Source organism: Haliaeetus leucocephalus, unplaced genomic scaffold, assembly GCF_000737465.1.
Source record: "Haliaeetus leucocephalus isolate CR32 unplaced genomic scaffold, Haliaeetus_leucocephalus-4.0 Scaffold339, whole genome shotgun sequence".
Classification (NCBI taxonomy): Eukaryota; Metazoa; Chordata; class Aves; order Accipitriformes; family Accipitridae; genus Haliaeetus; species Haliaeetus leucocephalus.
In genome coordinates this window covers 16,124,824-16,148,691 of record NW_010972775.1, presented here as the reverse complement: position 1 = coordinate 16,148,691, position 23,868 = coordinate 16,124,824, and the positions used below count along the sequence as shown (strand labels likewise).

The window sequence follows — 23,868 nt, the reverse complement described above, 5'->3', positions numbered from 1 at the left end:
CTAGGCAGGCCTGTGTCTCTCAAAACTCACTGTGGCCCGTGTCCTGGAACCAAACACAGAATTGCTTCTTGTATGTGGCTCACGGTGCTGGTTCGGGAAACAGCAGTATAGAGGTTACTCCTAGCTGTAGGCTAGTTAGTGCTACCCCACACCACAGCCAAAGGTGAGATTGAAAGGCATTTCTGCTGGTACACTTACCAGCTCTTAAAGTGCTGGAGAGTTTAACAGGGACACCCAAAGGACAAAGGGAAACTGAGTAGCTGCTTATGGAAATATGTCATCAGTATTAATGATTTTCAAGCATCGCCTCCTCCCAGCACAAGAACAGCCAAGAGAAAGCTCAGGGGGCAACTTATCAACATGCATAAATACTTGAAAGGGAATTTTTCCCTTGCTTAAATATGCTTTCACAGAAGTGCTGCCAGAATCATTGCTGGGCTCAGCTGTGGCTGTGCTGGGTCCACTGGAGCTGGCTGGCAACACCCCGGGGCAGAGGCCACCCCTGCAGCCCCCAGCTGCCAACACTTTGCCAGGGACACCCTGTGCAGAGAGCTTCGCTGGTGAGGGCAGGATCCTCAGTATACCTGTAAAAGAGCAGGCAGGTGTGTAGAGCAAAGGAATTTGATACAAAACCTGCCTGCAGATGGGCTGGCTTCATGGAGCTGTGAGTAATGGATATGCAGCTCAGATCAGAGAAAGGTTCGTACCTCAGGGCATGAGATGGTAATATTTTGGAGGTCAGGAAGAAGTCATCTTCTGGTATAACACAGTACAAAGATGGATGCTATCATTATCAGCATTTATGACACATAGGTATTATTTAGGTCTAATGGCAAGTTTAAAACCTTCTAGCTTTGTTTGCTGCTTTCTGAAGGTACGGTACTGGATGCACTGCAGATCTCTAGTGCTGTGGTAGGATCAAGGTTTCAATAATGGTGCAGCCAGGCATAAAATATTGGAATAACCAAATTACTGATCTTGTAGATACCTTGATTCTGATTCTTTTCTCTCCCTTCCTCGGTTTGTAAACAGAGCAGCTTGAAGTCCTCCTTTGCAAAGGCCCGTAGGCGCGTATCTTCTGTAGGTGCTTTTTGTACAGACATGGCTGTATCAGAATAAAGCATGGGGCTTTGGGAGACATGTTTACTTTGCATAAACTATCTGCAGAGAGAGCACACACAAAATAATGATGCTTCTTGTTTAGCCTTTTCGTCCCCACCCCTGTCTTTTCCAGCCAGGGAAGTCATGTCACTTGAAACTGTCTTGTTTTATGTAGGCATGCAGCTGGTCATGTATTCAGTAAAGGAAGCTCTCCAGGGCAGGCCTTGCTGGCTTCGGGCAGGCCATGATATCTGCTACTACAAGTAAGTGCATTTTTGGTGAATTATTTGTGGCTTCCTTTCCCCTCTGTTCCCCTCCTGTTAACTGTATTGCTGTTGTTAACCTTTCACCACCGGTGTCACTTGTTTCAAATATCTTTAATTGGTGTTAGTTCAATGTGTTATGTGCTTCCACCTTCAGAAAACAGCTACAAGTGAGGTACCTATATTAGATGCCTGGGGAGAAACAGGGCATGTGCAGAATTCACTTCCCCAGAAGGAAGGAGGAGGAAAGGGAATGGGGAGTGCTCGAACCTTGCCAATGCAGCCAGGAATACAAGGAAACTTAACCCACAAAGAAAGTGTAGTTGGCTTTTTCCTCTGTCCAGGAAGTAATGAGCTGGATGGGATCATTGTTTTTCCTTTGCATACACTGACTTTTGTAAAAGACATAGGAGCTGAGGAGCTAAAGAAAGGGTTAACATATACGTAGGGGTGTTTGGGCATGTGTGTATATGTATATACACTATATACACCTATATAAATATATATATAGAAATAGACAATATACAAATACACATTTATTTATTTGTTTGTGAATCTCTCTCTATACCTTAGTATTGTCATGAGCTTCCCTTCACTGCAAAGCTGAAACTTAAATCCTAGAAGGCAAACTGCTCTGTGGATCATGCTTATTGGCACCATAGAGACCTTGTCCTCATAGCAGAAACAGTAGTGATTAGCCTTACTCAATGTCCTATGGGAACTTTTGTCTTTCTACTGGGGCCAGGCAACTGTGGTGTAAATGGAGTTCTGACAAGCCTGCTGCAAGTTCCCTGTTTCAGGCTGTTTCTGCAGTGTTAGAGCCTCAGAAGAAAAACACTAGAGCAGTCTCATCTTTAACTTGTATCTGAGCTGGAGGTTGACTCACATGAGAAACATTCTCACTTGGGTATCTCATTTCCATGCAGAAAACTGATCCCTGATTCATTCTGGTTATTACAGTCAAAAGAGACAACCAGGGAGCTTGGGGTTTCAATAGGTTGAATGAACCCTGTTTTATTTTCTCAAGGCTTCCACAAAGTTATCCACAACATTTATTAATTTTAAAGATGACGATTGAAAGGGTTTTCAGCACTAGGATAACTGGTATGCTTTGGATTAGAAAATCTGTGCAGAGTTGAAGACTGAGGGACAGAATAGAACAAGTAGGAAAATTACAGGTGTGAGTAAATATATTTGGTTGAGTGTCTGTGAGTGGGATGTCTGGGAATGACGTAGCCTGGGGCGGTGCAAGTGGGAAGTGGAGCCCTGCACTGGAAAGAAGAGGTCACATGTTGAGGATGAAGTGGTAGGGCATTATGGGTGAAGTTCACATACTTTGTAATCAAATACTGCAGCATTTGGTGTTAATTAACTATTCTATCCTGGCCTCACCTGTCATGATTTGAAAGCTGGGGCTGAGAATGCCTGAGTGACAAATTTTCCCTTTTTTTTTTTTTTTTCTTGTTCTTCTAATTATTTTTTATGTCATGATTCCTGTTCACCAGTTTGCATTACCAAAATATGTCGGTGTCTCAAGACTCTATGGGTACCGCATTAGGCACTGTACAAACAAAGCAAAAGTCTGGTCCTTGCCCCTAATACCTTGCAGCTGAAGCACAGGGCTTGGGCTACCCAATGACTGCAGACAGGCAGGGAAATACAAGAAAACAGAAAGGTGTTAACACAATTACAAACAATGTTAATCATCTGGCATGGTAAGCAGTGCTCTCAGGACAGAGCTGAACTTTTCTGATGTTCTAAATGGTAGTCCTTCCTTCATGAACTCATGTGATGAGGCTGATTTTAGAAACTGATGTGAAATAATGGGCTTTCTCTTTGTAAGAAATTGTATTTGTATTGTAGTTCATAATTTTGCTGTTAGGTTCAGAGGTGGCTATGTTCACAAGTGGATTTGATGGGACAATAAACCCAAACAATGGCAGTGGGCTGCCTTCCAGAAGTAGTAGAGCCTCAAACTTGTGTTGACACAAAAAAAATTCCAAGTCGTTCCAAATCTCGTTGTAATCTCATCTTTCATTTTTTTGGGGGGAGTGGGGGGTGGGTGGGTGGGAGTTGGGCTGAAGGCTCAGATTATCCTCTCTCAACACGGCATCCTGTCTGTAGCAATTTGAGTAGCCATTTTATTTTGTTCCAAGTACTCTTCACTAACCTTTATTCACCTAACCTTTTCTACCTTAAGAGCTAACATACTGTGGTGCAGTGGCTTCCCTTTGCATGCCTGTAACCTCTGGCTTCTGTGAGTATGGCCTTCTGGTTGGGCAAACTTTACGTGCTGATTACTACAGCAGTGGCTTCTCATGTCATTAACAAGGCAGTTATTGTGCAGTGATTAAACAGCAGCTGACTTCCGAGATTAAGCCGTGATTGTACAATTAAGCTTGTAATCAGATAGATTCTTGTTCAGAATATGTAAGAGAATGGAGTTTTATTGATTTGGAATATTCTGCGTTTTCTAACTGTACATTGAGTTATATGTCAACATATTCGTCTAGGATAACTACTTGTTGTCTGTCTCATTTACTGTTTATTCCAGGTTTTCACATGTTTTGTATGTACAAGAATGAGCATACGCACACATATACGCACTTCCATCTCTACTGAAACTCTGATCTTTTTGTTTCAGTGACTATAAAAGAGATTCCCAGTCATGAGAAGTTGTAGGTGGGAGGGAATATGAAGAAAGTATGTTTGGGGTTGCTCAGACTTTGGCTCGGAATAAGAGGAGGTGGGATTGCTATAGTGATATCATGCTGCCTCTGTTTTGGGGAAAGAGCTCACTGCATTTCCATTCACCCTCATCACAGGTATCCTGGGGTGGGACTGGCACATTTTGAAGGGACCTCATCTAATTACTTTTACCAGGAGCTAATCATAAATACGGGGAAAAAGTGATATACTTAGAAAAATAAGGAGGAACACAAAGATGCCCATAATTGCTTTTGCAGCAGGGCTCTTATTGAGAGCAACTTCTGAGCTGAAGGACAGTGGGAGGAAAGGCACATTCGCAAGACGTCTGGGTGATGCACGTTGGCTGATCTTTGCTGACATTCATCTTCACTGAAGATGGGATGGTTCACTCATAAAGATAAATGTTGTGGCACAGGTCTGTCATCGCATACCTTTCCCATATGTCTCACAAGACTTTTTATATTATGGAGAATATTAGCAGTGCTCTTGTCAAAAGGAAGCTGAGTGACACTTCTGCTCTATTTTATTGCCTCTCTGTGAAGTGACAGGATACACCCATGAAAAACAGAGTTGCAGTTACTATAAGATCATCTAATTCACTTACTGTCTTGGCAGCCTTTATGCGCTGAATAATATTCCTTTCTGGCAAAATATTTAAGGAACAATGGCAGCATGCTGAACTGGGGACAATGTACTTGAGTCTTTGGTTTCATGGCTCATTCTAAGCATATTCTCTAACCTCCAGCTTTTTCAGACAATAGTCAGTTCACAGGTAGTAATGAGGTATACGGAGTGTTTTGTTCTCACGTCAACACTAAAGACTTGGCTCTTTGGTGATCATAGCGCTGTCAGAACCAAGTCTTCTCTTTTCAGCATCTTTATAATCACATTAGATGAAATCGTCATCATAGCATTAGCAGGCCACCTCTCAGTTCTAATGATATCTACAAGAGAGGGCTAAGACACCAGTCTTAGCCTGAGGACATCTAAAATTTACAATATGACTGAAAGTCTTAGTAGCAAGATGGCTGTGGGAATATTCTGCTTCAACTGGGATTCTGCCTGCAATCTTGACAATAGAGATGCCTTAACATGGATTTGGCCCTTGAAAAGGAGTTGTGTTCTGCATTTTCCAGTTTCCAGTGTGGCACACCCCAAAATAACAGCCATGCCTTGTAAATTCTTAAATAATGCTTTTTTAATGGTATGAACCAGGGTGTTACTAAAGCATATTGCACTTAGCAGCCACACTTAGAGATGTAAGAATGTCGGGGTATGTAAAACGAGGACACCAGACTCCAGGTGGTGGAAGGATTTTGGACAGAGGGAATGCATCAGCAGATTAGAAGTGATAAATAGTTCACTCTTCATTTGGACTCTGTTTTGAAATAGCCTAGAAATTTAGGATATTGGTATTTTCTTCAGCCATTTTAGTCTAAGCTGATACAGTGCCATATTCTATCACCTACTGGTGCTTTATATATACTAAATGCTGCAGACAGGAAGTCTAAAGATGAGATGACCAAGAGACGTTGTTCTTGCATCATTTGGTGCTTTTGAATTTCCTGAGTTACAAACCATCTCCTTTATTGACCTGCCTGTATCTTTGGCCAAGAGGCTTCACCTGTCTGTGTCTCAGTTTCCCCATCTATAAAGGATGGAAAATTAGAGTCACTTATCTGCCACCCAAAGAATGGGAATAGATAAATGGGAAGCAAGTTTTAATTAGATAATGCTTGCAAAGGTCTTTTAAGCTCAAAAAATTATTGTGCGGAGTAAGTGATAAGTAGTGTTATAATTATTATTAATTAACTTTCCATCACAGCTATGCTAGATATACACTACCTGTACATTATTTCTGAAGGAGAACAGCAAGCAAAATGATTTCACTATTACAAAGTGACTGAAGGCATAGTAGATACAGCTTGCATGCTGATTAAAACCCCCATACTTTGGTCTCTTATTTTCTTTCCAATAATCAGTGTATTAGTTTCTAGAGAGCATGTGATGCTTTGAACATTTTTTGAAAGAGAACACAAATAAGGTAGTGAGGAGCAGATGTTGCTAGGGTCTTTTTTTCCTTCCCTCTTCCTTGCTTGTTAATTTGGGCTTCATGCTGGTATGGTAGAGTGTTGTGATGAAAAAGGGGTGAGGAAGAAAAACTATCAGCCTGGTGGAGGAACAAGGAGGTGATAGAGGCATCTTGGGGTGACAGCAGTAGAATGAGAGGGAGGCAAAGAGGAAAAATGCTATTTTTTAGGTTTCTTTTAAAAAGATTCAGAGCTACTGCAATGTATGATGGATTGTGAGGAGGCCAGATTATATGCAGTAAGAATACACGATCATTTACACTGCTTACACACAGGTGATTTTTCTTTTTAATACATGAGTGAAGAATATTGAAGCCTCACAAAGCCACCTGTAAACTTTCTGTTACTACCAGATAGTTTGCTATAGATTGAAGCAGGTGTCAAGAAGTGATTCAAAAGTCTGGAAATACCTGTTCTGGGTGGGTAGTTTGCTGGAACAGCAGAGGTGCTCAGAACAAGAATGAAATGCGCTGCTAAGCAGTGCAGTGAATGCTGTGCATTGGTACACTCAGGATCATGCGATCTGAGCACTGTCAGGAGTAAGGACCATTGACTACCAGCATAGCGTCAAGGTCAGAGGTGTCTCGTGCTGCTAAACCTCTTGGTTAATTGGCCATTTTAGACAGGAGACATTTTTGGCTGCAGAATTACAGACTATAGAGGGAGAAGCCTTTACTGGATCATTAGGGACAGGTGGGAATAATGTGTATGTAAGATATTTAAGCAGTATCTGCTTACAAAGACTGGCTTCATCCCACATCTCTAATTACATATATGAATTTGGAGGGGAGGACTCAGAAGATCTCAGCACCTTGTGACAGTTCTTTATGAACAAGATCATCTAACCTTCCAAGTGATGCTGAATATAAGAGAGGCTATGGAGGTGAGTACTTTCCTTATGCACTAGACAAGAAATGGTTCTTAATTATCCTTCACTGTCAAAATTAACAGGAACTGGATTAAATGGTCATTGTTCTGACTTAAACATACAGACTCAAATCCTGGATCCACTGAAAAACATATAATAACTAAGTAGGTGTTTCTATATTTGTGGGTTCATTGCATTTTTTTTTTCCTCTGAGTCTCTTTGTCCAATATTAAGGTGGTTTATCTGCAAAAGAAATGTTGGGGTGAAGGGTTCAGCTGAGAATAAAATCATAGGCTTTTCAGTTTGCCACTGTGACTCTGTGTTCCTGTACTATCTATTGATCCAGTCAGTATCACTCACCCCACGTGTTCCTAACTATTAAATTCAGGTGAAAACCCAGCAGCATTGTATTGTGTCTTCCTTATGAAAAAGAGCTGGTTATTTTGGAGAATTTGACAAGAATAATTATTTTTTTTCTCTCCACCCCTTTGAATAAAAATGAACAGCAGCAAAATAAACTAGCATTGTAAATTTCAGGAGCTGAAATTGCGTCTTTTGGTTGCCTCTTCTATTTTGCATTTTAATGCAACATTGATGATAACATTTGTCAAAGAAACCTCACAGTCCTTCAGAATCAGAAGGTTTGGCAACAGCATAATTGGTGCAATGTGGGAAAAATATTGTTTGAAATGTACTTATGGATGCGATTTGCTGTGAGGCTTCTCCCTAAGGTGCATGAATTGTCTCTTCATCTCTGCTGAAAGAAAACTTTCTTACTCAGCCTAAAGTAATCTCTTTATCAGAGTAAGTCTCCTGCAAGAGATCTGGTCTTGGAACTAGATTGAGAAGCTCACTTAAAGATTTTGTAGTTTTAATGAAGGGAGCGTGAAGGGCCTGAGTGCACTAGTAGATCTTGATGACCCTGACTAGCCTCACTGAGGGCCTCCACCCGCACCCTCTGCCCATGGGTTCAGGAGCTCTAGTTGAGCTCTGTCCTGGCTGCTCAGTCCCTGTCTGAGCATCCAGGAGGTTCTGAGCTGAGGTTCCACCTCAGTCACTGCTGTGCCTCTGCTTTGCGGTCAGCTCTAGTGATCTGTATCCTGACTCATGGACTGACATCCTGGCTTGACCCAGACCTGCCTCATCACCACAAACTTGTCTGATGATCCGGCTGTGTGGTTGAACCTGTGGTGGAACCCATCTGCCATCCCTGGGCATGCCCTGCTCAGGTACTGTGGGAGGGGACCCTGGCTGGCGAGGTCCCTGCCCCACTGGCTTCCGTATCAAGCTCAGCTGCCCATCTTTTAGGGAGCAACTGGTCCTCACTGCTCCCTGACAGGGAGAGGCTCAAGTCTTTGAAAAGGAGGGATTCAAAAGGAGGATTTTTTGGGTAGCTCACAACCTGCAAATCTGTATGAGGTTGCTTTTCCTCTCTGTGCAGTCTCTATGCAAACCTTGTCTCCTCCTCTTCCTACTCAGCAAAGAGCCTTTGATGATATTAGAAATATTTTTATGTATTCCTATTATTTTGTTTTTCTAATTCCTGGAATATTCCTTTTCTTCCTCTGGTGGAACTGAATGGTTGGTTTGGTAGGGTATTCATATTTTCTAAATCTCCAGGGGTTCGCAGAATATTTTCACGTGGCATTGTTCAGGGCTGTGAATAGGTACCTGCATCTCTGAGCAAGACAATTTGGATTTTGGAAGCAATACAGTAGTGTTAGCTGAATGCAGTAGTTTAAATATCTCTGGATTGTGCTGTATGAACTAGTATTAGCTGGCTGCTTTCTTATTTGCACTTTCACAGAATGAAACAAGCTGTAATTTTCCTGTGAGAGTGCTCCCATCCATCAACAGCATGTGACTGGCTGCACCCCGTACTGCCACGTGCAGCTCTGCCCCTTAACTCTCTGCTGGTCTTTGCATACTGTGTGAATCCCAAGACACCCTTGAATCTGGTGTACCACCTTGGTCAGTGGTACTTACCATCGTGATCCTGTTTGCATCTCTGTCTAGTGGAGCCATGGTTTCTCTAACCTTCCTTCTATCATATAGCCTGTAGGTGCATTGCTGTGTTACTGGGTGTTGTTTAGCACTGTGTTATATTTTTGTATCTGTTCATTGCTGGGATTGGATTGATTGTAATTGCATGGGGCCTTCACAGTCTTGGTACAATGACTGGTTGAGTTTGGAGCCCATCTATATCATAAGATGAAAGCTCATGCAGGGTGGGTGCTTCTCTGAATGCTTAGTTCTCTCATGGCTGCTCCAAATGTGCATCTAGAAGTGAAAACCATCTATTTCCTCTCCCTTTCTCTTCTTCCAGAAACCACTACCGCTGCAGTGCAGCTGCAGGAGAAGGTGTGAGAGGAAAATTCTACTACACACTCACCTTCAGCGTCAAGTTCCCTCATAAAGATGATGTCTGCTACCTGGCCTACCATTACCCCTATACCTACTCTGCAATGATGGTAATGCTGATGTGTCCACCTAGATAAGCTAATAGGCCTGACAGGTTGGAGCTGCTTGGGTATGTGTAGATTTTGAGATAGCATAAAGGACTGTTTTCACAGGTAGTTAGTGGTTATGATGATGTCATTGCCTTGTTTGCAACTGCAGCCCCGAAGCCCAGAACACTGTAGGAGAAAGGAAATTTCTGTATGGGATAAGCTGGGGTACAAACCATTAGTGCTTATACCAGTCATAATGCAAACCAAAGATGTCTCTATTTGTTTAAGGCTGCAGCATCCTCCTCCTGAAGGAGTGGGAAGCGGGGGACTAAAGCTAATGGCAACTCAGAAGTGAAAGTTGCCTGCCCCTTCTGACAGAGGGTAACAGCTCAGCTTTCAGAGCTGCACCCAGCAGTACCACAGTGCTGGACCTCATTTGAATGCTTTGTCAGCCATTTCCTCTGTGCCAGTTGGAGTGTCAGTAGGCATTTGTGACACCCCCACTAGTGCTGTCAGTACAGAAACTGAAAGAATGCAAGTCCAAGGCGTAAAATGTATTATTGAGTTGTATGAAGTTTGCTTCCTGGGGAAGGATTTGTTTTCTACAGACTTTTCTGGCCGGGGGTGGATGGTAAGGGAATTTTCTGGGAAACGCATCTAATATGCTTTCTCCATGATTGATGTAGGAGAGCCCAAGGTCTGAAAGGAAGGTAGGATAAAAGAGGGGAAATAAATAGTTCTGGAAGTAGTTTGCTTTGTTGTTAAAGATGAGAAAGATGTTACTGAAAATGAAGACACACAGTTCCAGTAGATCAGTTCCCCTTCCTTCTTCCCTCAGTTTCCATTGTCAACCCTTTTTCTTCTGGACAATAAATGCCGGTGTGGGATGGTGAAGTTTGGGCTCACTCTATTTTTTAATAATGGGATCAGTTTGCCATTACCAGATATGAAAGACTGCATTCAAGGGAGACAATGTCCTCTCCCACTTACTAGCCGTGCTGCTCAGCATGTCAGCATAGTTAGGCTTAGATTAATTCCCACTCAGACAACAGTCTCTTGTCAACTGCTTTGCATCCCATTACAGATGTTCAAAGAAACCGCTCCCAATATCTGAGAGAGGGCCAGTCAAGCCCTCACAGTCCAAAATATGCCTGCCAGCTCACTTCTCATTAGGCTTATGGGTACCAGTTATTTCTCAAAATCACTGAGGAAGAGAGTACTCTCCAGTAGTGGGGTTTGACCTATAGCCCTGAAGGCATGTATATACCACAGTCTGCAGGGGAAAAGACAAATACAATACTGAAGAATTAGGTGGACTTATTCACCACCATACTTATTACTGAAATGCAGTGACTGATCATTATTTTACTGTTATTGATTTCTATCTTCTACTGGCACAAAAGCAAGAGAGGCTCGGAGAGTTTGTATGTTCTGGGAATCCCTGAATATCTCACTCGCTCCTGAATGAATACAATAGAGATGAAAAAGATGTTATTCCTAGACTTGCAGGGCCAAGTCTTGAAGAATTTCACTCCCTCTTCAAATAAAATGTTCATTGAAGTTAAAGGGAATTTTGCCCCAGGAAAAGTTTAAATGAACTCAGACTCAGTAAGGACCATAAAGTTTGGTAAATGGGAATTATGGATGGAAAAGATTGATAGATTGTCACATCCAACTCTTTGCCAAAGCAAAATTGTTGCCTCTAATAATTCTAAAAGGCTTCTTTGCTTGGACTAACTTAAAATGTCGAGTGATGCTATTTACACATTTCCATGTTACTTTAATTTTCACAGTAAATAGACTAAATCAGCTTTGTGCACCAGTAGATTTCATTCTAAAGCATTTTTTCCACTGGTGAAGTATGTTGGTTTTACATATCAGTAGTAAATTAAAAGTGATTACGAACCCAAGGGTTCAATTAAATACATAGTGCTTTGGGGAAGAAGATAAACTTGTGTATGGAGTTACTAATTTGAAAATGTTTTTAAATATCATATATATTTAATGGTTACAGGCATATTTACATCAAACACACATTGTAGAATCCTATTTGAACTGGATGCACTCTGCAGTTCATTACTTTTTGTCCATCAGCAATTACATTTATTTTATGAAGAGTAATTTATCTATTTTTATACCACAGTGTTAATTGTTTGGATATCTAGCTGAAATCTCTGTGGCAGCTATACCCAATTAAGTTTCACTGGGTACCAGGAACATAAGTAAATGATTATATTATATTATATTGAATTCTCTGTATCTATGTGAGATTGTTAGATGCATCTAATAATTGAATTTACTTTATAGAGCAGTATGTTAATTGTTTTATGACATAGATTACTGTAAATTTCAGTCCTATGTTTGCATTCAAATACAATATTGGGATACTGGATACTGGGAAAGCAGTCTGAAAGACTCCAAGGTTTGAGGAACAGGAACGTCATGTCCCATAAACATTCGTTAAAATTTAGCCCTGACTTGTAAAGACAAAAAGTTGCCATGTAAATGTTTTTGAGTGAATTGGTGTGTTTTAGTTAAGTTACAGTTAGGACAAGTGTGCATACTGTACTATACCTATTTCTACCAGTCCAGAGGCAACTGGTGTTCCACAACACTTAGCAACACCCTGTGATAGGATTACTTACACTAATCTTGCCACTTGCAATTACAATGTAAACAGAGAGAACAGAGAACGTCATCTGGTGCGTGGGTGACAAGGGGCTATGTGTCTAATGAGACGATAAGAATTTGTTCCAAAAAGTCATTTTTTTAAGCTGCCAATTCTTTTTCTCAAATTTCTCAAAAAGCTGTTGGACTTAAGAATTGTTTAAAACTGACACAAACTTTGCAGAAAGGGGGAAAAAATCTCCTTTTTAAACAAATTCTTGGAAAGATGCTCTTAAAATTTCCCACTACTGATTGTACAAAATGTTTTGATGTAAACTTTTTGACTGCCTCTGGTGTGGAGTTGGTCCTGAGTTTCACTGGCATGTGCTTGACAGCTAACCAGTCAGTTCTATAAACGCCCCAAAATTATGAGATTTCTCATGTTTCTACACAGTCCCTATTAAAATATAAGGAGTAGGCAGTTCCCTTCTGGACTTCATGTACGCATAGAAATTCCTTTACACTAATAAGAACAGCACCTAGGAACTGTTCAGGTAAAATCATAGAATCAGGGTAGTTTGGGTTGGAAGGGACCTTTAAAGGTCATCTAGTCCAATGCCCTTGCAATTAGCAGGGACATCTTCAACTAGATCATGAAATAAGAGTAGACAGTCCTGTGCAGCTTCAGTGAACTGGGATGTATTCTGAAAGGCTTGTGCATATTTATGGGGTGTAAAAGGTGGTGGTATTAAATGGCAGAAGAGAAGTTAGCAAGAGGTGAAATTAGTACCAATAATAACACACAGCTAGTGGAATAAAATCAGATTTTATAGACTGTGAACTTATTTATGAATCTGCTTCCTTGCTTCTTTCTCAGTGCCATCTTGATATCTTGGAACAAAATAGGAACCCCAAGAAGGTTTACTGGAGGCAGCAGACACTCTGCCAGACACTGGGAGGAAATCTATGCCCATTGCTCACAATCACCGCCATGCCAGAATCTAAAAAAAGAGACGACTTGGAGCAATTCTGTAAGTAGCCAAACGAAGCGTTAAAAAAGATGCTAATGAATTGCAGGCATGTCAGCAGTGGCAATGACAACCTGTTTTGTGAATATGTTGATTTCCTTGCCTTTCTCATTTTGGAAAAGAAATCTAAACATGGGGAATAGCCAATTACAATGCTTTTTTAAAATTACAGATTTACACGGAGGACAGACACTATTTTTTACTTCAAACTTTTCTTTAATGATCTGAAACAATTACAAAGTTCAATACCGAATATCTCCAACAGCAGGAAATTGTGTTCAAGTAACCGATTCAACAAGAAGTTCAATTTTTTTGGTGTTTATGTTCCATATGGAAATGATTTATGTATTTTGAGGTCTTAAAAAAAAATAAAAATCACTCTTTCCCGGCTGTGGACAGCAATTGAAGTGTTCTGGTGAAATCCCAGCTCCTCCAATGTGCCCGGTACGTCCATCTGGACACAATATAGCTCCTTGCATTCTGTCTGAGTCCTAACTGATGGTGTTACTACCTAATGGTAAATATTGTAACTGCCATGTTATATCTAGAGGTGGTTATTTTTCAGTGTGAAAGTCAAAGATTTAGACCTGGAGTGGCCTTGATTAACAAGATTAAGATATGCAAGTTTCTGTAATCAACAGCAAGTGATAAGACTCTGGTTAGCATCACGTGGGGTTAACTTTGATTTGAAAGCCTAAATGGCTAACTACTTATATGTAGGCTGACTTTTTTTCTTGAGTCAGCAACAAGGCATAAACTGATTTTTTTACCTCTGCTTTTCACACATCTATAACACAGGTTGAGAACTTTGAGGGAGTGTGGAAATTTAAATTGTCTTAAGATCTTTTTGGTTGTTAAGCAAATATATATCATTATCTCACTGAGATATTAGACTAGAAGTATCCAAAGGGATTCTGTAATATGACCCACATTTCTCATTGCAGAATTCTCCTTTCAGGGGTATGTGGCGATACGTGAGGAGGACTCCTTATAATGTCCATGCTACATGCATAAACTAAAAGGAAGCTTAAATGTCAGAGTTGGTGAAAATTATTGCTATCTTTCCTGGTTCAGGTTTAAAACACAGTAACTGCAGTTATGCTGACATTACAGTGTAATCATCCTCAGTGCATACCTTTTTATTATAATAATTTTATTATAAACTGAGCATTTACCCTGAATTAGCAAATTTCTGAACATGAACATGCTTTTGTAGGTTGAAATCTTAAAGCAAATTGCCGAGTACAGGCTACATGGGAATTCATAAGGTGTGTGTCCATACAGCTTTAATGGTGGAAACTGGAGGCAGTGTCAGAGAGAAAATTGGATTGTTGGTGTTGCTATTATTAGTATTATTTACCCTACAGTAGCACATACAACACATGATTAGGGAGTTTGGCTGTGGTGGGTGCTGTCCATGCCTGACATGAAGAGATAATTCCTGCCCTTAAGCACTTTTGTCCCATGATAATGATGATATAGAACAGAAAACCAGTGGGTGGGAGTTGGGGGGGGTGGGGGATGGTGATATAAAGAAGCCTTTGGCACACTGCAGACGATCACCTGGTTAGATGTTAGCTGCTGACAGCAATTTTTAAACCTCGTGGCAGAAGGTCCTAATAGGGCAACTGAAAGAAAGAAAGAAAGTTGGAATATTTTATTTGAGGATTGGAGCCATCCAAAAGAGATATGTAATAAACAGGTTTTTCTGCGCAAGTAAGTATGCCTTTCCAATGAAGGTACAAAACAAAAGCTAAGCTAACGTCTGGATTTATCAAAGCAAGGACTCGGAGTGGGTCAGTCACATGATGAGTGTATGTGCTAAACACTGAATTTAAGTGCCCTTGGCTTTGAAAGAACTTTCTGAAAGGTGTGTTTTGTTATAGGAAAGCAAAAAAACAATATAAAAATCTCCAGCAGTTTTGTAAAACAGCATTCTTGCTTTCTGACCAACCCTACCACATGCCCAGGTCTGCAGTCATGCAGATACAGTGATCAGGATTTAAAAATCTGGAAGAAAATCATAGGCCTGTACCAATGGAACTAAAGCAGGAACAGTTAAGAATGTTTTCACCTTTGGCACCAGAGACAAGAGGGAAACATAATTGCATATGCTAATATGCTAGACTTTATACCATCTACAGTCCCTGGGGCTAGCCCTGAACTGAAACCTTATTGTGCCAGGTGTGGTACAGCATGGGAGACGGATGGCCTCTGTGTATGCAGGACTTACAGCCTATATTCAAGATAACTGAGAGGCACAGATGCTGAAATGAGGATCATGAGGAAACAAGACAGTACTGACCAGCACAATGATCCCCCAAGAGTCGCACTGCTTTTAGGAAGTATCATGATATAAATGTGACAATATTAGGAGGCATTGTCATTTTCTGGAGCACTGTGTTCTCAGAGTGTATCAGAATGCATCTTGCAGTGTTGAAAGACAGTCTGGCAGGCTTTCAAAGGTCATTAACCTGTCTGTGAAGACAAGGCTTGGCTTACTTATTAAGCACAGATTTGTTGAAAGATTCATAAAGGATCTATGAACAGTTTGAACAGATACTTGTTTCGAATGCTTCAGGCTGTTGTAATATTCAGCATCTGGGTTCAAATCCCAGTTACGTGGCTGAAGTCGTCTTTATTTTAGAGAGAAAGAAATATCCCCTAGTTTGTGATATTATGTGAATTCAGTGGGAGCTTGTAGTTCTGACCGAAATGCCATTAAATTATGTGCCACTAAACAACTCTTCCTCTGAAGATTTGCAATGCAATGAAATTGAGGACTTTCTAGATCTATCCATGAACCAGCTGAACTCAATCAAAACAGAATATGTAGAAAACCCAGTTGTCTGAACTGAAATAGAAATTGTTTGGGGGAAAGACAGTGTCAAGGCAAGGCAACACAGTTTCTCTCAAGTTTCCAAGACTACAAAAGTAAACACCAATACTCTTAGGTGATGAAAATATTGTTTTATCAAGTGAAAGAACAGCAAGGCAGCACACCATGTTTTACGCTGTGGGGATGCCTCTAGGCAAATCTGAATAAGCATGTATGTGCTTATTTTGTTTAAGCAGCTTGGATAATTACAGCTTTTGGGGACACAGCCTAATTTGTGCTGCTTTGTGTGGCTTTGATCAGCAGCTACTTTTCAGTTTCCTCATCTTGTATGACATGCCCTTCTCTCTGTGGTTTGGCTGATGGAAGGGCCTATTGTCAATATTTTCCATGCTAAAATCATAGCTCAAAAGCAACAACTTAAAGCTAAATATGAAGGGACCAAAGGGTGAAGCTTTTCTGAGTAAGAACTCCCATTGTTTGTACAGCCTTCATGCATACGTATTTCAACTTGAGAAGTGATGTGAAGCTCCAGCACTGGGGAACTTGGCACATGGGTAATGAAGAAGAATTGATAGCACTTGTTCTTTCCTTCTGGTTCTGGCCAATTCACAGTTTTCATGAGCTATAGCAATTTTGCTTTCCTATCAAATTTGTTATTTCTCCTTTCTACATCTGTTAATCTGTACCTGGAGAGATTCTTTTCAATAATGCCAGCGGCACAGGTAAAACACAAAGCTTGCCAGGACTTCGTAGTTGTTGCACATGATCATACTTAAATACTCTAAATCCTTCTCTAGTGCAGACACATGGGGAGTAGGAAACATCACTGATGAAGAAGCATTGGGTGGGTGAGGAGTGTTGGGAGAACAGCGTGATCAGCCCAGTAGGAGTGTGGTGGGAAGGAGTTATTGCCATACTGGAGGTGCTGATAGAGTGGGAACGGCCCAGGGACAATAAGGGCATGGCATCCTCTGTGTCAGCTGTGCTTTATTTTCCTTGCTCAACTCTTTCAGATTGGTCTTGTCAGGCTTTTGATTAATGTGGCCCTAGGATGGTTAAATTTGTCTGAGTTAAATTTATTAATGTGCGCCTTGTTAATAGGAAGCACAAGCCATGCATGCTCACAGGCACTGCACATTCACTGCATGCTGAAGGGAAGAAAAATGGGCTGCTGTTTTCCTTCATTATGCCTTGTTTATGTGAGGCTTTGATATTCACTTTAGGCTCCTTTCTCCTTCCTCTCTTTCTATCTCCCCTTTATATGATGCTGGTGTACCGAATAATTTTTATTAAATGCTCAGCTCTGAAACTGATATGAAGAAAGGAAGAAGTGAGCCAGGAGCTCTTTGGCTCCCTATGCTTTGCATCTCAGTCATGCAACAGCTCAGTTACAAACTTCCTTTCACACTTGATGAATGTCCGTGGGTGCCTGAAGACTGCAACAAAGTCCGAGGCTGGTCAGTCCCCGCTGAGCTTTGCAGCTCCATAGACTAGTACAAATAAACTGGTAGGGTCTCTCTTGTTTTTTTTTTTGTTGTTGTTTTATTTTAGACTTGCCCTTCCCACCATAATATGAAGACTGAGCATCCAGCAAGTACTCATTCTAACTGCAATAACCCCCGTAGTCTTGTGATAAAGCCATTAGTTTCCCATTCTGACTGTGTGTGGGAGGCACCAATGATGAGACAAAGGGACTGTTTTTTATCTCCTCTGTTATCTCTTTACCATGTTCCTCTTTCCCTCCTTATTCCTTCTTACAAAGAGTTAGACCCTGCAGATTTGACCTTCTATATTATGTACAAAGCTTTTCCTCAGAAGACTGTAGCTCTTCTCAGAATTATTTAACTCCTCCCCCCTCCAAAAAAAAAAAAAACCCCAAAAAAAAAAACGAGACAGTTTTCTGCAAGCTTGCATGTGTGGTGAGCCTGCACATTACGCCTGCCTTGAATATTGAATCATCACATGTGAGCCTTTGAAAAGGAAAGAAGTTGGGGAGTGGAGAAGAAAGAATGGTTGGGCAGGCATTTACTCTTTGCTGACCTTGTTCCTGGCTATGTTAGGTCTAGCCTTAGACATTGCCTGATGAGAGTTAAAGGAACTTTTGAAGGGAGAGCAATTCCCAACATCTTTCAGGGCATTCTTAAATGAACACAGAAGCAGTGAGAATGATAAAGCTTCCCATCTTGGTGCCAGCTCCCTACTCAATGAAATTAATAGGTGCTTGCAGAGCTCTGATTTTCTTGGGTTTGCCACACACAGCCCAGCAAAGGCAGTGTTAACAGCATGCATGTGCACTCAGTAATAGTTTACAAACCCTTAATTCACAGTGTTATGCATGCAAATGTGCAGTATGTAACTGTGTTCTTCTAAAGTCCCTGGCAGACAGCTGACTAGACCCTGCAAGCTGTAGGATACTGTTGTAAGTGGCAGAGCAAATGGACAGATAAACTCTTCAAAGAAGTGTAAGTAAAAGACCTAAACACTCATACACACGCAATGATAAATTTGTCTTCTAGTTAAGGAAGTAGAGGACACCACTATGCCACTAATGTTAACAGACTGATGGAATTAAACCACCAAATGCAAAATGACTGATCAGAGAAGGACAGTTTGCACTGTGCTGTTTTGAACGTGCCATATGAGCATTCCTCAGCAGGCGTTTCCTGGCTGTGCACCGAGTTGGGGTGGGTTAGCTCTCACCTTTAGTTGGAGGAGGGAAGGGGGAGCACATCTCTGAAGCGATGTAGAGTAGGTGCCATTCTGGTCAGCACTTGCAGAGAGAAATAATGGAAGGAGTCCCAAAGGAATTCCTTACACGAATGAAGATTTTAATGGGTCTAGGGTGGTACAGCAGTGCACTGCTTCAGCTGATGACTGCCAGCATTGCTGCGTTCTCAGCTGAAGGACATGAGCATCATATATTGCCATGGGGGTTAATCCTGCATCCACTGAGAACAGTGTCACTCTGCTGAGTGGGGTGGGACAGTCATTGTTTATGGTTTCACAAAGAAAGTAATTGCAAAGCTTTCTTCGTGGCTGGTTGTACTGTTGTGATTCCCATTAACGATACTGATTATGAGCATTTCCCCCAGTCGACACCCCCTTGTGAGTGTCCTTTTAGCAGTGTGTAGCATTATAGAGCTGAATCGTGCCATTCAAAGTTAAACCTAAATGTCCCAGTGAATTAGCAGCAGTGGTGAGGGAAATTAAACAAAATATTACACTAGCAAATGGATTTACATCTGTAATAGCTGTCACTTTGAGTTGCTTTTCTGTTATCACGTCCTCTTTATGCAAGGCTGGGGAAACCATCGTGAATGTTAACATAAAGAGATAATGACACCTGCTTATCTTAAATGTAGTTTTTTGGGGAGTTGAAACATGTTTCCTGTCTGAGTCTAAGCATATTTCTAAAGATGGAAACTAACATTTTTGGGATAGGTATGGCACAATGCTTGTGCCCTCCGAATCTGCAGATGCTCCTAGAACTAGAGTGAGGGATAAAGTGAGACTAATGAGGCGTGTTTACTTGGTCTCATCTTAAGCCTACAGAATCAAAAAGACATAGTTGCTGGGAGAAATATTCTAACATTTCTCAATTTGCTTGTATAAGCTATTTAGACAGTTGTTTTGCAACTTTGATATTTTCTTGGAAAGAAACAAGCCCTTTACCTTTAAATATAATTTGCAGCAAAGAGCAATTCCTGAGCAAAGAGCAGCAGAGGATGTGAATTGCAGAGGCCGCTTATACAGGATACTGGGAAATAATGATCATGTGGAAAATGTACACAGTTTAATTAAGCACATTGATTAAATCAATATGATTCAAACAGCTTAGTGCTCCAATCAGCTTAATCTCATTAAATGTAATTCAGGCCTCGATAATTGATTAATAATGCATTATAGTTTATGAATTATTGACTCCAAGTTATTATAACTGTGCCCGCTGCCTGCGTGGCAACCAGTGTTGCATGTTAATTATGAAAGGCTCAAGCTCTCTTCTCTTGAATAACTTTTTCAAAGCTGGAGATGACATATCTCCTAGTGAAACAAGGATCAAATTAGATCAACGCCTTATTGGAGTTAGTCTGCCCCAAAGGAAAATGCACTCTTTAAAAGAAGCTCTCATCTAATAGTGTTGAAATAGGGAGGTAGAATGACCTGCTTTGATTGGTAATGATCTTTCAAGCAGGCAGAACTGCCTGTAGCAACTCAGCTGGAGTGCTAATCTGGCATTTTGCTGGTTGGAAACAGTTCACAACAGCAAGCGCATCTGTTGTGCTAGTGTCACTGCATGCTATACCTCCTCCAGCACACATGCACACAGTATAGCCAATGTTGCTGAACCCTTAGGTCACATTTGTATGCCAAATATAGAGCAAGCCGGTTCCCCATGTTTGTCTGGATGCTGAGTGGTTTCTGTGAAAGGACCGATAGGCTTTTCTAATGGCATTTCTACACTGCAAGTGTCATACAAGAAGAACCGTTGCTGCTATTGATGAAAGTCTCAGGAGAGAAACCGAGAACTGAAGAAAGCCTCTGCTCCTCATGTGGCCCCCCTATTAGACTGCATTTCCACTGAATGTGAACAGAGGCTGTTGTCTCAGATTGTTTTTCTAGCTATCCAGGTACTTAACGTGGTCCAAATTGCAATCTTATGCAGAAAAAGTCCACTAGCATTACATTTCCTTAAAATACTCCATTTACAGAACCTGTTCTGCTTTTTCCTTTCATCTCTTCTCTAGCTCTACTCCTTTTTTGTGATTATAGTTAAAAGTGAACAGGTTTTAGTGTGTATAGAAATCGAATGAGGTGATGATTATAGCAAACTGTGGAGAAAAAAAAATGTTTTGCTTTATTCTTGCATCTGCAGTAGTGAGTTTTGTATCTGTTTATTCCCCTGAATTGAAGATTTGCTCCTAATCTGCAGGGGTGCCAGGCAGAGGTGCCAGTTCCTCTCTTGCTTTGTACCAAACACTTTGTTTCTGGTGACAGGAAGAGTCAGCTGTTGTGAAAACTGTGATCCTGTTTTAATGCAGTAGTGAAGAAAGGCTGAATAATATTATCGTGTATTCTACGGTGCTAAATAATTACAGAATTGAGAATACAATTATTTTTTTTCCACTTGAATAGGCAGTTTATTGAGCATCTGAAGCCAAAGCAATGATCTCCAGATATGCAACGCTGATGGTGTGTACTCTAAATTTCTCAAGATTGTCTTTCAATTTCAAACATCTCTTCTTTCTTTTCTTTCTAATATCCCAGTCACAAGCATGTGGCAGCCCATTGCAAAAAGAGCAGACAAATTCCTGCAAAACTATGCTCCTGTTTGAATATCCAGTCTACTGCCATCAAGGTGGAAGCTGGTTGAATGGAACATGAAATTTGTGAGACAGACACAAGGCTGTCTGCAGACTGAGGCCAGTATTTTTTATGATGTATCAACTGCTCTTTGAATCCTAGCATTTGATGGAACTGACTCAGCCAGCACAGGTTTGACACTATGGTCAGCCTTCTGTCAGTTTGGCAAAATGAGTATTAATATATTGAATCTAATTAGTCAAGGCAGCAAGCAATGCACAGAAAACACCGAACAAGGATGTTACAAATGGGCCTTGAAGCATAGGCAACCACAATGTTTTTTGCAAAGGGAGAAAGTAAATGTTAGGGTAATCTCTCTTTCTCTCCCACCCTTTGCCCTGTGCAGCATGCTGGCAGAACAGCCATCTGAAGTGAGATAATTTGTACTGCAGTGGCTGCTCTTCATTCATTTGTAGTTTTCCACATTTTTTTGTTAAATAATCTTCCTTCTGAAATTTGGAGATTTGTTCTAAGCCCTCCTCTTAGGGGATAGTGCTACAGAGTTTTATGCTGTTTCTTCGGCATTTGTTCTGTTACTTTTCCTTCTTCGAATTATAACAGTCTTATCTTTGTCTTGAGAGACTTATAATTTTTGCATGTCCTTTCCAGAGAAGAAGTATTCTGATTAACAACAGCATTTTCCGGAATGTAAATAAGCAATGTCATCTTGGCTGGTATGGACTTGGGCTAGAACATTAGTAGTGCTTAGCACTGGCTATGCTCCAGTCTTCCAGAATATTAGAGCCTGTTCTGATACGCTAACGAATTAAACGTCTTGAAAATCTAAACCAGCACATATCTTAGTCATAATTATTTTCATTTGTGATTGGTTTGTCAAGTGCCTCAGAAGCGCCTTCTCACAGGAGCATGGTACTACTTGTATTTTTGTTATAAGGCGTTGAAAATTATGAATGAAACTGAAAATGGTTTGGTCATATGTATTTCTTATATGGCTTTGGAAATTTATAGCCAGCTGCTTGGAACACGCCTGTCTCACAACACCCCAGTGTCCTGACCTCATTGTAGTAGAGCTGCAAGCTTCTGTAGGAGTCATAGGTTGCCCAAATTCTTGCCTTAATAGAAAGGGGAAAAATTTGTCTTCTCTCTCTTAGGTGGAAACAATTTGGGAAAAACCTGCAGATACTGTGCTTCCAATGGCCAATCTGTGTATCTGGTAGAGGTATTGAAATACAGCCTGGCAGAGCCCCCAGGCAGCTTTTACTCCCTCAAATGGTGAACAAGCATTGAACTGCTACTAGTTTTCTGTTATCAACTTCAAATCATGGCATGAAAAAAATCCCTGTATTTCAGTGAGCTGCACATTTCCCATGCCTGGCCATAAATTCCAGTCACACATGGTCCCGTGGGGCATACGTTAAAAGGTCAATGTGGTACTGTATAAATTAGCCAGAGGAGCATTTGAATTGAGTTAAATCTGTTCTCAATGTGACAGAGATGGGCTTTGTGAGGGAGGACATAATTTTAGGGTCAGATCGACTGCGCAGACTGAATATCGTTATGAGCAATGTGCTTACTAAGGGGTGAAGAGTTAATGCTTGTGCCTCAAGGTAAAAGCAGAGGTCAGGAAGGGGTTTCTTCCAGCTGGTCACAATATTGCCCAATTGGTCATGTGTCTTACTGCACAGGTTACTGTTTTTCACAAATTACAAGGTCTGGAGGACCTGCTGATGCAGGGTATAAAGTGGGTTGGCCTGAAGTTAGTTGGGTTTGCCCCTCAACACCTGTGTTAAATCAGTTGCTTCTGGTTGGTAGAGCTGAAGTTGTGGATGGTGTGGCAGTCTGTGGATCAGCCTTGCTCCTTGAATAAAAGACCATTAAGAAGGACCCCATGGCCCCTGGGTTAGAAACCTGCTGTAAGGTAAGAAATTGGAGTATTGTAACAATAGGGGTGTTGTTTGTTTGCTTGTGGGTTGTTTTTTTTGTTTTTTTTTAATTTTACTTGTCTTCTCTGCCCTGTTTGCTCTCTGTAAGGCAGTTAAGAAGTCCTCTAAGAAGAGGAGATGTGCTGTTGGGCTGTCCCAGTGATCAGTTGCTCTCTTTTCTGTTTGGTTGTACCTCCTCATTGATAACTACCAGGCAAGCTGCCGTCAGGGAGTCGGGACAGGACAGATGGCAGGTTGGCCTTGTGAAAGAGTAATCCGTGGCTGGAAAGCTCACAGAGTATAGCATGTGTACCAGCTGCTGTCAGACCCAAACAATTGCACTTGCTGTCATAGAGAGCAGTTTTTGTTGCCAGTTCAGTATCTTTTCCTTTCTGGAACAGAAAGACTGTGCTGATACACAGATTAAGCTAGATACATGTTGTTTTCTGATGCCTGACGATCTCATGGGGACTAACTATTTTTTGACTTGCACTGGATAGCAGGCAGAAAGTGGGCTCCGCCACTCTTCTAGCAAACCACTGCTTTTAGTTTGGGAACTCAACTTGGGGACAGTTTAGGGGAAGATGGTCAAGTCTTGCACAGGTTCTGTTAAAGAATTGCTAGGCTGTGATGGAAACCAGAGTGCATCCTGCTAACAGGGAAGCCTGC

General features: G+C 41.1%; 1 protein-coding gene across 1 annotated transcript in view; it reads left to right on the top strand.

Moving 5' to 3' along the window:
• The window catches only part of AGBL1 (ATP/GTP binding protein-like 1), a 276,170-nt gene that overhangs the window by 58,950 nt on the left and 193,352 nt on the right, over positions 1-23,868 (top strand). The window contains exons 15-17 of the mRNA XM_010572299.1: positions 1,277-1,364; positions 9,358-9,502; positions 12,966-13,119. Coding sequence (XP_010570601.1) covers positions 1,277-1,364; positions 9,358-9,502; positions 12,966-13,119 — 387 coding nt within the window. The remainder of the gene's footprint in view (positions 1-1,276; positions 1,365-9,357; positions 9,503-12,965; positions 13,120-23,868) is intronic.